Source organism: Labrus bergylta, chromosome 23, assembly GCF_963930695.1.
Source record: "Labrus bergylta chromosome 23, fLabBer1.1, whole genome shotgun sequence".
Classification (NCBI taxonomy): domain Eukaryota; kingdom Metazoa; phylum Chordata; class Actinopteri; order Labriformes; family Labridae; genus Labrus; species Labrus bergylta.
The window spans coordinates 17,068,111-17,081,689 of NC_089217.1; the positions used below are offsets into that span (position 1 = coordinate 17,068,111).

The 13,579-nt window shown below is 41.1% G+C and overlaps 1 protein-coding gene across 2 annotated transcripts in view; it reads right to left on the reverse strand.

Moving 5' to 3' along the window:
• Positions 1-439: 439 nt before the first annotated feature.
• Positions 440-13,579, reverse strand: part of slc38a4 (solute carrier family 38 member 4) — a 42,501-nt gene continuing 29,361 nt past the window's right edge. For both annotated transcript variants that reach the window (XM_020651708.3, XM_020651709.3), the window contains exons 14-16: positions 6,192-6,336; positions 4,797-4,894; positions 440-4,623 (exon numbers count right to left, since the gene is read on the reverse strand). In XM_020651708.3, the coding sequence (XP_020507364.2) occupies positions 4,519-4,623; positions 4,797-4,894; positions 6,192-6,336 (348 nt within the window). In that variant the 3' untranslated portion in view covers positions 440-4,518. The remainder of the gene's footprint in view (positions 4,624-4,796; positions 4,895-6,191; positions 6,337-13,579) is intronic.

Here is a 13,579-nt window from a genome sequence, read left to right on the forward strand (position 1 = left end):
CTCAGAACAGGTTGTTTCTGTGTCTGTACCTTTAAATATGTAAATGAGCTGTGTCTGACCACGCTCCCTCTCTGGAAGGGCTTGGGTAGCTTGGGCTTCCTTACACCATGCTCTATTGTTTACAGTGAGAACGCAGACTCAGAGGGCAGAACAAACACCTAGCTGTGGGAGTGTCACCCACCTGGGGGAGGGGCTACTGCCCTTTGTGATGTCATGAAGGGAAAATCCCCTAACGGCCTGTTTGAGCACACAATTTCTGGAAAGTGGAGCAGGCAAGAGACTCAAAGGAGTCATAGGAGGGTTTTTATACAGGCTAATGACACTTATTAGTGTGATAAAAACATGGTTAAGTGTATTTTTTTTACAATATGTGATCTTTAATCAAGTCTGGGCAACATTTCTAAACAAAAGCTGCTCTAAAAGAAGTACAAAAATGCAATCTTTTTTATTTCACATTTATTGTTCATCATAATGAAACATCATCACTGATACAAAAAAAACAACATCATCCCCTTCGTGTGGGAAAATTACATTTCTGAGCGTTCAGTCTGATCCATAGGAAGCAGTGACACTGAACAACAGTAACATTGAGCGAGAGTTTCTCCACGGCTGACGCTCCATAGAAAAATAAGGCAGGTGTTTCTGCGCAGTTCCTTTTTTAAAAACACTGTTAAAAATCAGCTGAGGGACATTCTACTTTTACAATATCAACAAGATGACTCCTCATCTCAACCAGCACAATGTACAACAGTAATGTATGGATTGGCTCAAACATGCAAAAAAAAAGTAGAGATACTTGAAAGTGAACCAGAAGTGAGAAGGAAAATCCATCCAGACTGAATACCTGAGAAACCAAAAGGTAAAAGAAGTGTGGGTTGGGGAGCGGTAGGAGGCTACAGCCAAACATTTGTGAAGATATTTTCAAGAGAGTAAGGTTGTAAAAAAACGTTTCAAACCTTTGATACTTTCCTATACCACGTGTTTTAAAATGATACCATCTCTGTTATTTGAATGTTCAACAGTATCAGAGCTTTACAAAACTCTACATTTTCAAGTGTATTTTTTTTATCCTAAAGGGCCGCGAGAGAAGGAGAGAGAGAGCGGCGAGGGTTTGTTCAAATTCACAGGTCGATTCAGCTGGATGAGAAGTGACAACACTGTCTCCTTTTTCACAGTTTAGACAGTGTGTTTGAGTTTTACTTGCAATTTTTGGTAATAAAATAACAACAAGGTCCCCAACATTGGGCAGCTAGGGCTTCTATTTTTGTTGCCGTGGTATTGACAACAGGTTTTTTTTTTCACCTAGTGTCGTATCGAAGTTTAAAATGCTGGTATCGTGACAACCCTACATCAGAGTAAGCAAGATCTTAATTATTCAACATTCATAGCGAGTACTGTCGAGACCCTTCGTCCATGAAGCTTCATCACGCCGTGGAAAGCTTCAGTTCAAGTAATGTCGTGTAAGTATAACTTCACCAAAGCTGGGTTTCAAAGGTTCGCTTTCACAGCAGTGATTTACATTATGAGCCACAGAAAGGTGTGAACTACAACGGTATACGATTGTCCCAGTACAGCAGCAGAGCTGGTGAAGACAGGCGGTTAGTGAGCATTAGTGATACTCTACGCTACAAGTAGCAGAGGAGCCGCAAGCCCCTGAAAACTAATTCTTAAGAAGGTTTCCCCGGTAACCCTCCTGTAGTGTGGTTATAACATTATGTAGATGATCTTGTCTGGCTTTTAAAAAAAATATGTAATCGAACTGTTTTCAGGAAACATTTAACGTTCATACAGTTTACTCCTAGGACTAAAAGCAGTCGAGTGTCGGTCACTAAGAACCACTAAGCTAAAGAAACTTTTTGCCTCGTTTCAGAGACTTTTCAGAAACCCTGCTATGAAGTATGCCGTTGGTTAATTCATCCTAATATGACAAGATAACATGTGTAAAAGATGATATATAGAGATCAAATTTTCTACAAATATACAAGCATCAAATAAAGAAAATAAACTACTGTCATACAGCAAGAGGAAAAAACAACAACCTAATACACATTTTATATATTTATATATATACTAAAACAAACGCTGGATTGCAGAAGACTTATAAAGCAGAATCCCCCAAAACAACCCACTCACAATGAGTGTCAGTGTACCATAAAATAAAGACTATTTACAGAGCATATACAAATGTCCAAAAAGACCATGTTTGTAATCCAAAAACATGCACATATTACACTATTTCATTTGAAATATCTATTTGTATCCGCAAAGGATCAGTTAATGTTGTCCACTTTGGCTGGATGTGTCCGTGACACACAACGGCATCGGAGCAGAGATGAGGTTTTCATGTTGATTTTACCAAAGGCACCGATGTAAGAGGCCAATTATTATTATATTTAAGATTCATTTTTGGGCTTTTATTTAGAGACATGATGGTGGATAAGTTTGATCCGGAGCCACCTGTTTTTGATGACTCTGTACATGGGGCGCCCGCACTAACCACTAAGCCACCGGCGCCCCTAAGAGGCCAATTATAAAGGAAGAGTTTTATGCTTCAGCTACACAAACCAAATGTTACAAATAAGTAAAACTAATGAGAAGGGTTAGGTCATCTACAATCCATTTTCAGATTTTACTAAGAATTTAGATTATAAGAAACATGTTTGAGCTCGGTTCACAACTTGCACTTTGAAAACAGGTCATATCCTCGGTGAGTTATCATAGTTACTGCATCGATAAGTCCTCTGTTGGGACTTTACGTCTTAACAGGTGTTGCACTCTTTCCTCTGAATCACAAAAAGTTTTAGGAAAACTTTCATATTTGTTTGGGGGAGGAGGGGGGGGCTCTTTTTACAGGTTGGTGAGATTTAAATGAGAAGATTGACACACACCACTGTGTTGGCTAAAGGCAGAGCTAGCTAATGTCTAGAAACTAAGCTAGCTTTGGCATATTGCCTGAAAGAAGGGGGAAACAGCTAGCCTACTTTGGTACTAAGCCAAAGCCATCAATTAACCATCTAAGGAGTTGAAATAGTTTATCTGAATAGTTAACTCAATTTCAACTGTAAAATAATAAAAACTCAAATGTAAAACGTTTTTGTTTACAGGAATTAGTGCACTGCATACACTTCTACTTTCTATGCCTAGCCAACTGCTAGCTGTAATGTTAGCTTAATATTTGTCATACAAACATGGGAGTGATATCAATCTACTCATGTTACTCTTTACTAATATCTAATTGATTCTTTTGCTAAAAGTGTATAATCATTACTGTTAAATTCCTTTTTGGAGAGAGGGGGTGGGGGAATTAATCCTTGGGTGAAAATAGCATGGCACAACGTTGAACACGTTTTTCTGCAATGAGGCATTTTGAACTGATTCTCATTTGTTGTTTTACTCAAGTGTTTGACTCAAACTCATATATTTGCCAATGACTTGGAAAAATAACCACCTTTTTATTTGTCCCTATCGCAGTCTAAACGTGTCTTGAGGCTGTTGGGAGATTGTACTTCATACAACCTGACGGGTCTGGTTTAAGATATTATGTACAACAACAACCTAATTCTTCAATATGTACATTAATACCGTTAATGTTTACATCCCTCTGTAACAGAAATACTGGAAGCATCTCCTTGCTTCTTGTACAGCGCCGGAAAAAAATACAGACGGCGAGGAAGCTGTGGCTCTCTATCCACCAGATCAAGCTGAAATTGTATGTGCATGTAGACTTCGGCAAAGCTTCTGATTGTTAGTGTGCAGCAGAGCAGCAAAATAAACCAAACGTTCCTGTATAAAATGTCCACTTGTTTTTCAGTGTTGCTGGTTGACGGTTGTTTTGAGATGTTTTTTTACGGATAGTTGCTTGGAAAACACCGGTGTAGGGATGTTTTACCGTCTACGTTTGTGTTTGTAACTGTGTGTTCACTCTACACACAAAGTGTAACGTGATAAAAGAAGTGCTGCTTGTTTCATAGAGGATGACACACTCCGACCTCAAAATGTCTTCTTCAAGTGCGCAGAGGACCGAGGAACCTCGCATCGTCTTTCCAGCCTTGCGGGGTGCAGCAGCAGCTCACAGATCTGCTTCAGGTGACGGCTGCATAGTTTGTGTTTTGTTCTGTCTCTTCATTTACTGGGAAAGATCATGATGGTGGCGGTGATTTCAGGATGTCTCTCTGAGGCACTTAAAACCAGAGTTTGTTTCTACCCATCTCCGGGTTTTGAATCTCTCGTTTCTGTCGTGTCGCATCCAAAACTTTACAGGAAAAAAAAAGAAAAACGAAATACAACTGGGCAAAAAAAAGTCTCCCGCCATTTGGGGGGAAAAACTGAACCCAGTGCAGCAAAACATGGTTCCTGTATATGTTCAGCTTTTACGCTCAACGTTGTGATTTGAGGAAGTGAACCGCTAAAGGGCAGTGTTCCCTGGTATTTGAGAAAAAAACAGAAGAGACATAGCAGGTCGGTGGCTGAAGAGGGTTTTGCTGCACTCTGAAATTTTGACGAGGGAAGAAAGAGGGTTTAGTGTCCCCCGCTGGAGCCGGGGGGGTTGTGGATCCAGTCGAGGACGATGAGTGACAAGCTGCCAATCATGAAGACGATTCCCACGACTAGGAAAATGAACGCCTGTAGAGAGAGAGAGGCAGAGAAGGGATTAAATGTTGTCCGATGTGTTGCCATGCACCGTGAGGGGGCTGTGGAAATTTGTAACGAGTCACGTTTTGAATAATGTTATCCTCTCCTTGGGGTAAAGAGTGAGAAAAATGATACAGTGAGAAAGTCTCTTTTTGTGCACTTACCCCAATCTTCTGCGGGGAGCGGAACGGCACAGATTTCACCAGGCGGATGTAAAAGGCAGCCGGTAGGATAAAGATGAGCATAGTGGCTGCAGAGGAACCTGTGATCGGAAACCAAAGGATTGTTTTCAGACATTTATGACTTTAAATATTTCAAATTATGAGAAAAAGTTAGGTAACTCCTTTTCAGAAAATTAGGACTGGCCCTTTAAATTTGTTGTCAGTTCAATCTTTGTAGGAAAAGCTGTAGGATACCCAGCATTGCATTTCTAATTGAAAGAGCAAAAATTGTAAATGATTCCAAATAAATGTATTTGAACTTTGTGCTGGTTTCATATACAAACAGGAAGCAGTAATGACTGTCAGGTTTTTCAATTCAATATTTAAACTGAAGTGTAAGATTTGTGCTTTTGATCACATAGAAGGAGCTGTTCCATCTCGTCTCAACGTCGCCATCGAGACGATTTTTGGGCACTGGGCAGTTCAGTCTGAACGTCTTCAAAGCGAGACTGTGCAAGTTGACAAGGTTTAAAGTGCTGCAAGATCTTTCTAAATTGGTGATGTGAATCGCCGTCGTCAATATCTGACCCAATACCGATATTAGATTGGATCTGTCCCATCTCTAGTCTCATTTTAAAAAAAACTCATAAGATAGGAATATCCTCTTCCTCATAATCATACCGTGTCTTTCAAGGCTTTCTCACCTCTCCTGTGCGGGTTTTTTGTTTAGTTTTTTAGCTCCTTAGCATCGTTCCTTTACACCACATTTTACAACCATGCGTATACCGCACCTGGACACTAACTTGACGGAGCTTCACATCCCCAAATTAATCTGATGGTTTTTTTTACTTTAAGCTGTATGCCATCAAAGAAGTCATTTCCAACTGCTTTGACTCCTATAAGGTAAAAGTGTGTATAAGCCAATGATGTGTGATATACTGGCATTACTCTGTTGCTTCATCCTCCATCTTGGATTTCCGCAAATGTTTTCCATCATGTTTTTGCCTCCTGAGACCCTAACCCTAACCCCAGAGGGAAATCATGCTAAGAAACTCGGAAAGATTTCAGGGGCAGGCTGGCCTTAACATTTTTTCAAGTTTTCAAGAGTGCATGTGTGAAAGCAGCTAGAGAGACTCCCCTACATGTACGTGCTTTTCAGAGCGTCGGCATAAGGAACATGAGAGTCGAGATCCAGTGGTCACAGAGGGCTCACGCGACTGCACGGCTGACACGACCCGACACTTTAAGCTTCTGTACTTCCCACGTCTTTCCTCAATAAAAATGACCTCTGAACCAAAGGTGCTAATCAGGCCTTAACCCCCATCCTCCCCACCACCCCCGTTTTTTTTTATTAACTCCTGTGTGTCCACAGTCTCAAAATGATTCAAGAGGACTCACCGATGAAGCCGAAGATGTCTCTGATGGTGGGGACGAAGATGACCAGCATGTTGTTGAAGGCCAGGATGATGGCGGCGATCAGTATGTGCCGAGTCCAGCTGAACTCTCTCCCGCTGAACAGCAGCGTGTTGATTGAGGAGCGGATCTGGGGACAAACACAAAGTAAGGGAAATGAACTCATTTGGGATTTACCGGATATAAGAAAATAATTCTAACAAAGTTGTAATAAAGTTCACCGTAAAGTGAGTGAGAAAAGGAGGCATGTGTAACAACCACAACATCTCTTTTCCCCACTAACAACTCCTACATCTCCACACCAGTATCTCCCAAATATCAGGTAGAGGGCTGTTTTTATACCACAGTTTTAAACTTCCATATAATACTAGTGGAACTGGAGCTTTATCGATCTCTTATTCGATACCACGGCGACAGAAATAGAAGTCCCAGACACTTAATACTGGGAACATTTTGTTTATCACAAATCGAAGCACACTGTCTGAATTAAACACATATTTGAGCTACGTTTCAGTTTGTATTTGTACAATGTAAGGCGAGGTTAAGTTAAGGCACATTTCAGCACCAAGGCAATGATTCAAAGTGCTCTTGCATTTTTCAATGGATTTATTCCATTCCTGCACACCTGTCTCATGACATGCATGAAGTTTTCATTCATCTTTATCGTTAAAAACATGGATTAGCTTATCTCACACACACACACACACACACACACACACACACACACACACACACACACACACACACACACATGCAGCAACCCTGACTTTGTTCTCTTAACATGTGAAATATGAGTTTGGGACACATGTAAACATGAACATGCCCGTTTACTCTGGCCTGTACTAAATGTAATCATCTTTGTCTTGCGATAGAAAACAACAAAAAGTAAACAAAAAAAACTTGGGGTATCAAAAATGAATTCAAGTAAATGTTGACATCCTAAACATGGCATCTTCCTTACCACTCACACACTGATTGCAGACATTTAGCTTTGTTTAAGGTAGTTCTCCTCTCTAGCATGACACTGATGTTGTAAGTAGAGGAAACCAGTCGATTTCTCTGTAGTTAATAATAGCTTTTTTTGTATTTTATTGTGCATTGACTGGTGTACTCTCCAATACCAATGTGTGCATTTTTTCCAGCATCTATGTTACTAATTGTGATAATAACAATGTAACAATGTAACGTAAATAAGCTGTAATGAGGAGGTCATGAGGGGAGGTCTGTGTTTATAGCCTGTTACTTGTGGAATATAAAGATATATATATATAAAATATTGATATTATATTATATATTATATATATATTATATAATAATATTGATATTACAATCAGGTTATTCTATAATGAAACATGTCAAGAGTTGTACTTTTCAACATACACACAGTGTGTCTGCATTAGGAAACAAATTATTAACATCAGTCTGCATGTCTGCCGGCTTCTTTCTGAGAATGATTCCCACACTTGGCTGCTGACTGAAGTGTGTCAAGTACTATGAAGCCTGTGTGTGTGTGAGAGGGAGAGAGATACGGAGGAGGTCCCAGCTAAGACGCCAGGAGCTGCTGAGCCACAGGCGAGGCTGTTCAAGCCTCTAGTAGGTAAAAGGTCGCGGCTGTCAGGTGAAACCTGAGGCACCGTCAGCTTGCTTGGCCACATGGAGCGAGGTTACTAGGGGGGGCGGAGCTTATGGAGTCCATTCAAAAGGGCTGGGGATTATCTCCTGCAGTGCAATGGAACCATGGGATTGCATCAGCCGGTAGTGAGAGGAGGGCGGGCTCGACAGCAGCGCGGGGGGTAGGTTGTGTCTTTACATGAAGCTGCAATTGTCTTCCTTCCTCTTTTAGTTACTAATACCTCATTATGACTGATCATGGCCTCTGGTCACAGTGACAGAACATCTAAACACCACATACACATCTAACAGACAGTTAAGTTGTGGAGTAAAATATATGTGCTGCAAAAATAGTTTCAGGGAAAGAAACGTCTTTTTTTTAATGGCACCTTTAGAAAGATGCCGAATGTGCAACCTTTACTTTTTTTTTTTGTCAGCAGAACGCCACAGGCCTTCTTTGTAATCTTTCAAGTCTGACTTAAGCAAAAGATTTATGTCCAGTTCGCATGGCTCAGTGGAAAAAAAAAAAAAATCACATTAACTGGATTTTCTGCACGGTCAAATTGAACCGTGTGACCTCCATCATGACTGTCAGGCGGCACTGGGATGACTCCTGCGCTTCACAGCCCACATGCCAAGAAAGTGTCCCACTCCAAGCCAACACTCCTTTCTAGTGGGAGATAATGACAATCATTGAAGTGCATCCATCCTTGAGTCTACAAGAATGCCCCCCTTTAACTCCCACTTCCCACCAGCTGTTGCATAATTAGTCCAACTTGGAAAAGTCGAGCGTGGACGCGGCATTTCTCTCCAAGGCTCCAAACTATTCAGCACCCGGCTGTTACCTGGTGTAGCCTTTGGAGTGCACTGTGTGATATTTGCACACACCTCCTACTACCTGTCACACACATGCATGCATACACACACAAACTGTATTTGGGTGGTGTAGTTTAAGGCAGCCAGATTAAACCGGCCACATCTGGGTTCAGCCAGGTTGAAAGAAACCAGGGACTGAGATGTTACTCTGCAAAGATGGTCACAACTAGCGGAAGATTAAAACAAACCATGTACACTTGAGCCTTTCTTTTTACTGCCAACTAAAGAAGTGAATTCTCTGTGAAAGTCGAGGTTTGTGCAAATATGAAAGACGAAGTATATTCAGAGCTAGAGACGCAGGAGTTCACACCATGTAACAACTGTTTCCATTTCTTTCAGAGTCATTTGAATGTCAGCAGCTGCTTGCTGAGTATGAAGTGAAACATGCAGCAGGGTAAAGTCCCCCCCCAATGCAGTAAAAATATCAACAGCAAAACCACAACAGTGTTTTTTCACTCTTGTGACCACGGACTGGATCCGAAACCCAAACAGGAGGACAGAGATAAGTATCACACCGTGTTCTTCGAAGAAAAACCAAAACAAACCCAAGAGATAGAATGGTCCCAAACATGAGTGTAGGCTGAGCTCTCCAACAGTGAGATATATGCTCTGCAGCATTTCAACTCCCATGGGTTGAGGGAAATAACAATCACATAGACTAGACTGTGGTACTGTTAAGACTTAGTTAAAAATCTATTTGCAGACCTTAGGTTTGAAGCTATACAACGTCAATTCAAATGACAATATACTCTTTAAAATAGCTTCTTTAACGAATTAGCATCAAGCAATAATGATGAAGAGGAGAAACGATGTAAAAACAGGATTTTGCTAAACCTGGCAACCCCAAATTCTAAGCTTGTTTTTAGCATAATAGCATCCGATTTTGTTTTTGTGTGACTTAACAAATGCTTATAACCGATGGGTAACTTGTGGTAGGCCTATGTGTTTTATAAACTGGGAGTTAGCACACATTCGCTTAAAGTGAAGCCTGAAGGTTGACTTGTAGTGTAGCTAGCTAAGCTTTTTGGAAGAATATTATGTGATGTTTTTGACACTTTTAATTTTGCCTTTATCAGTCACAAGTTTAAAATCACTTCAGAAGTGTAAGCTTACAAGAAGACGTGCAAAGAATGATAAGGCCTATACATGAGGGGATGAATAATGCTGAAACCAGCATGCATGCTCTTTGTATTGTAGGCTAACTAGCTTATACAGGCTAACTGGTAGCTTATTTGATTGCAGTGTTTGAATGAGGGATGTTATTACTTGGTGGTATGTAGTTAATCCTTCTGCAAACGAGTAACACACTGGTTGTCTGACTTTGTAGACTTGTAAAATAACACCAAGTTTAAATAAAATGTCCCTCTGTTAACCGGAGAAAATGTTAACCAGAATGAGTTTAGCGCTAATATGAATCACTTGTGAACAGACACTTAGCCGTTTATTAGTTAGCAAAGCAAAATCAGGCGAGTTTACCTTTGATACACTTGGACTGAAAACAAGTGACCTACTTTTAAATAAGTAGCAACCGGTAAAAGAAGGTTTAGTGGCAAGTGTTCAAGCTAGCGCTGCACAACAGAGGTCGTTCATTAAGGGGCAAACAGTACGACATGAAGGTAAGACATAAAGGTGATATTGGTGCTGTTCATCAGACTGGTGGCGTCTCTCTCCCATGCTTTCAATCTGCTGCTGGAGCCTGAGAACTGGGGCATGTTTGACTCCCCATAAAGCCTTTTCATTATGTTCTGGATCCTGGCAAAGCCCTGTGTGATCTGGCCTCTCTGTTAGCATCTATCCTTCACGTGACTGCACACACACACACACACACACACTCCACGCATTCTCACATCCAAACACATGTCTACATGATGCCCACTCCCACACATACTATCGCTTTTTTCTTACACTAGCATTTCCCTGGGGGAGCCAAGGACGGTCGCAGACAAAGCTAATGTTAATCTCCGGCTGAAGGCCGACAGCGTTTCTCTGCGCGATGAAGGTCAGGATGATTCAAGGCGAGGTTCTCAAATGTCAACTGGAAACTTGGCTGAGCGACTGAGCACGCCTTATTAAACTCGTGTCTCGCATGCATCCAAGTTCGTCAATCTTTGCACCATCTCGGAGTAAATCTACAGCTACAGTAGTGATCTCAGCCACGGAAATCATCCCCAACACTCCAAAACCATGCACAAATCGACTTTGCAAAATGGGCCATTTCTTTTACACGACTCTCTATCATCACTGTAACTGACTCACTTAAAGCAGGATATGACTCACAACTTTTCATCGGTATCCATGCAAGTATATACAGACTAGAACCTGTTCTGTACACAACCTCACATAAAGCATAATCTTGACATTTTAAAAAGCTTAGCGGCCACTTAAAAGACAAAGAGAAAAAAACTGTAGAATGCAATTAGGTTCCACCAGAAAGAAAGAAAAAACCTGACGTGTCAATTGCACGTGCCCGCAGTGGAATCTGAACCACTAACCCTGACTGTGTCACTCTTCTGCTCTTTTCACTAAGCTACAAGTCACACCAGCTGCTTCATGGCATCTCATTTCAGTCTTGTGTTTTTCCTCTGTAATCTTATTCCACTTTCATTCTCAATCAGCATTTATTATTCAAACATGCCGATCTATTAAAGTTGAATGTATTTATTTGAAGTTCAATGTCCCACGGTGGACATGGAGTAAGAACATTTTGTTGCCTGAGCATAGAGACAAAACAGACAACTTCATATATAATGGACTAACTCAGAGTTCATCTTTTTAAGAAAGTATCATCAGAAGACACAGCTGTTTGTGTCCTGCCCCCCGGAGGCAGAGAGCAGAACTACAGCAGCATTTAAAACTGCTTCTTGTTCCTTTTTTTTGCTGGGCTTATATGATTCCAAACATATTTGCCATAAAACCTAAATATTACGTAAAAAGATATGTGTACAAAAGGTACAATTCAGTATGCACTGTGCAGCATGTGCAAACAAACCGTCTTCTTTCTGCCCTCAAGGCCATGTTCACTGCTTTGCTAATACAAATAAACTTTAGCTTTCCCCATTTGTATGCATCAAAACATCAACACAAAAACTTATTTGGAAGCTTACAACTGTTACAAAGGTGCATTAAGCAGCATACGCATTTCACTTGAATGTAAAGCATTGACTGTAGTGTATGGTTTAAAGTTAATCTACCTAACTTGTGTTGATTTAAAACTGAGGCTTATGCTACTAGTTTAGCTACTGTTAGCATCCTTGCTTTAGCTAAGATGATCCCAGGGAGGGCAAGTATGACAGAGAGAAAGAATAAAGTCACCCCTCTTGGGTTTTCAGCTCCATTTATTTGTTACTACAAATTTGGAGATGATTTATTCTGTACAAATGTTTTTTTTTTTTTCTGGCCTTGAATTATTTATTCAGTTAAAGGGGGTTATCTCAGTGATTTATATGATGTCATCCTGTCAGGGACTGCAGATAAAGCAGAAAGTATGGCTAGATCTGGCACATATCCATGTTTAATCGAAATGCACATATTGATTTATGCATTTGATACCTTTTTTAATAAAATAAACATAAATGGTATTCTCCCATCGTCATCGTCAGCGTCATTGGATTGTTTTAGATTTTTTTTTGATACAGATGCAGGTTTTTAAAACCATGTTCCATCATTAACACAATATTTTTGTAGGAACTGTGCAGCCCTGGAAAAGGGTTGTCTTTCTGTCTCCCTCCTCTATCAGCCCACCCCCTCTTTGTATCACTGACTCCGCCTCTTTATCTCCCCGAAGCTGACAGTCAGGGTGAGGGTTTTTCCACTGTCCACTGTGAAGCTGTAAACTTCCACTGCAGAGAGAAAGAGATAGATAGGGGGGGGGGGGGGGGGGGTCCTCTCTCACATTCCCTCAGACAAAAAACCCCTAGCAGTGTGTGGTGAGGGAGGGGTGTGTGTTAGTTAAAGGTTTATGATGGAGAATGGGAACACCCAGTGTAAGAATGAAGGCATCAGCTAAAATGTTACAAAATGATCGCGCTTGAAAATGTTCAAATGTGCAAATGAGGCCGTGGATAAATACTAAAGACATGTTTTAAAGTATATATTCTAAATCTATGTGCACAAAATGTGTGTGTGTGCGCGCGCGCTGTGTCAGGGCTGTGTGTTTCCCTCGTGTGCAGTCACTGCTGCATCACTCTTGGTCAGCAATTTCCAGCAACACATCTGCTGCCCCCTGGTGGTCTGCCACTGCACTCGCAGCCTCTTCAGACACTCACAAATTGGCAGCTGCTTCTCTTTAGATAAATTGTGTGTCCATGTGTGTGCATTTGTATGAAAGCTTATACGGGTCGTGAAACTTCCATCTGGACAGCAGCCATTTTTGTTAGCCTTGTGTCAAATGAGGGCAGAGCTAAAATTAGCACATGGACATGTATGGGGCTGAAGGCAGGAGAGTGAATGTGTGAATGAATGTGACGATAAGTTTTGGTTACTGGGTGTCACTCAGGGCCCGACCTTTGACTGCTTTTTGAGAGAGTAAGAGGCTTTGCTGTTAAGACCTCGGAGTGCGGGTGGTAATTGTGTGTGTGTGTCTTGCGTAATTAAGAGGTGTGGCAGTTTACAACCTGAGAGTGTGTGCGCATTGAGATTTTCAAGATGACGACACTAGCAGAGGGCCAAAGCGAACAGTGTGTTCCTTTTCACCAAAACTGCATCGAAAAAAACGACAGAAAAAAAAGTCTGACTCTGCAGCAAACACAAAACAAGGCCTGTGAGCAGAGTGACACAAAGTGGCAGTAATGCTCCGATGAATGAATGGTTTGACAAAGTAGCTGGTTGGCGTCAGCAGGAACATGTTTGTGTACTCGGACGTGCATCCAATTATGTCGTTGCTTTAG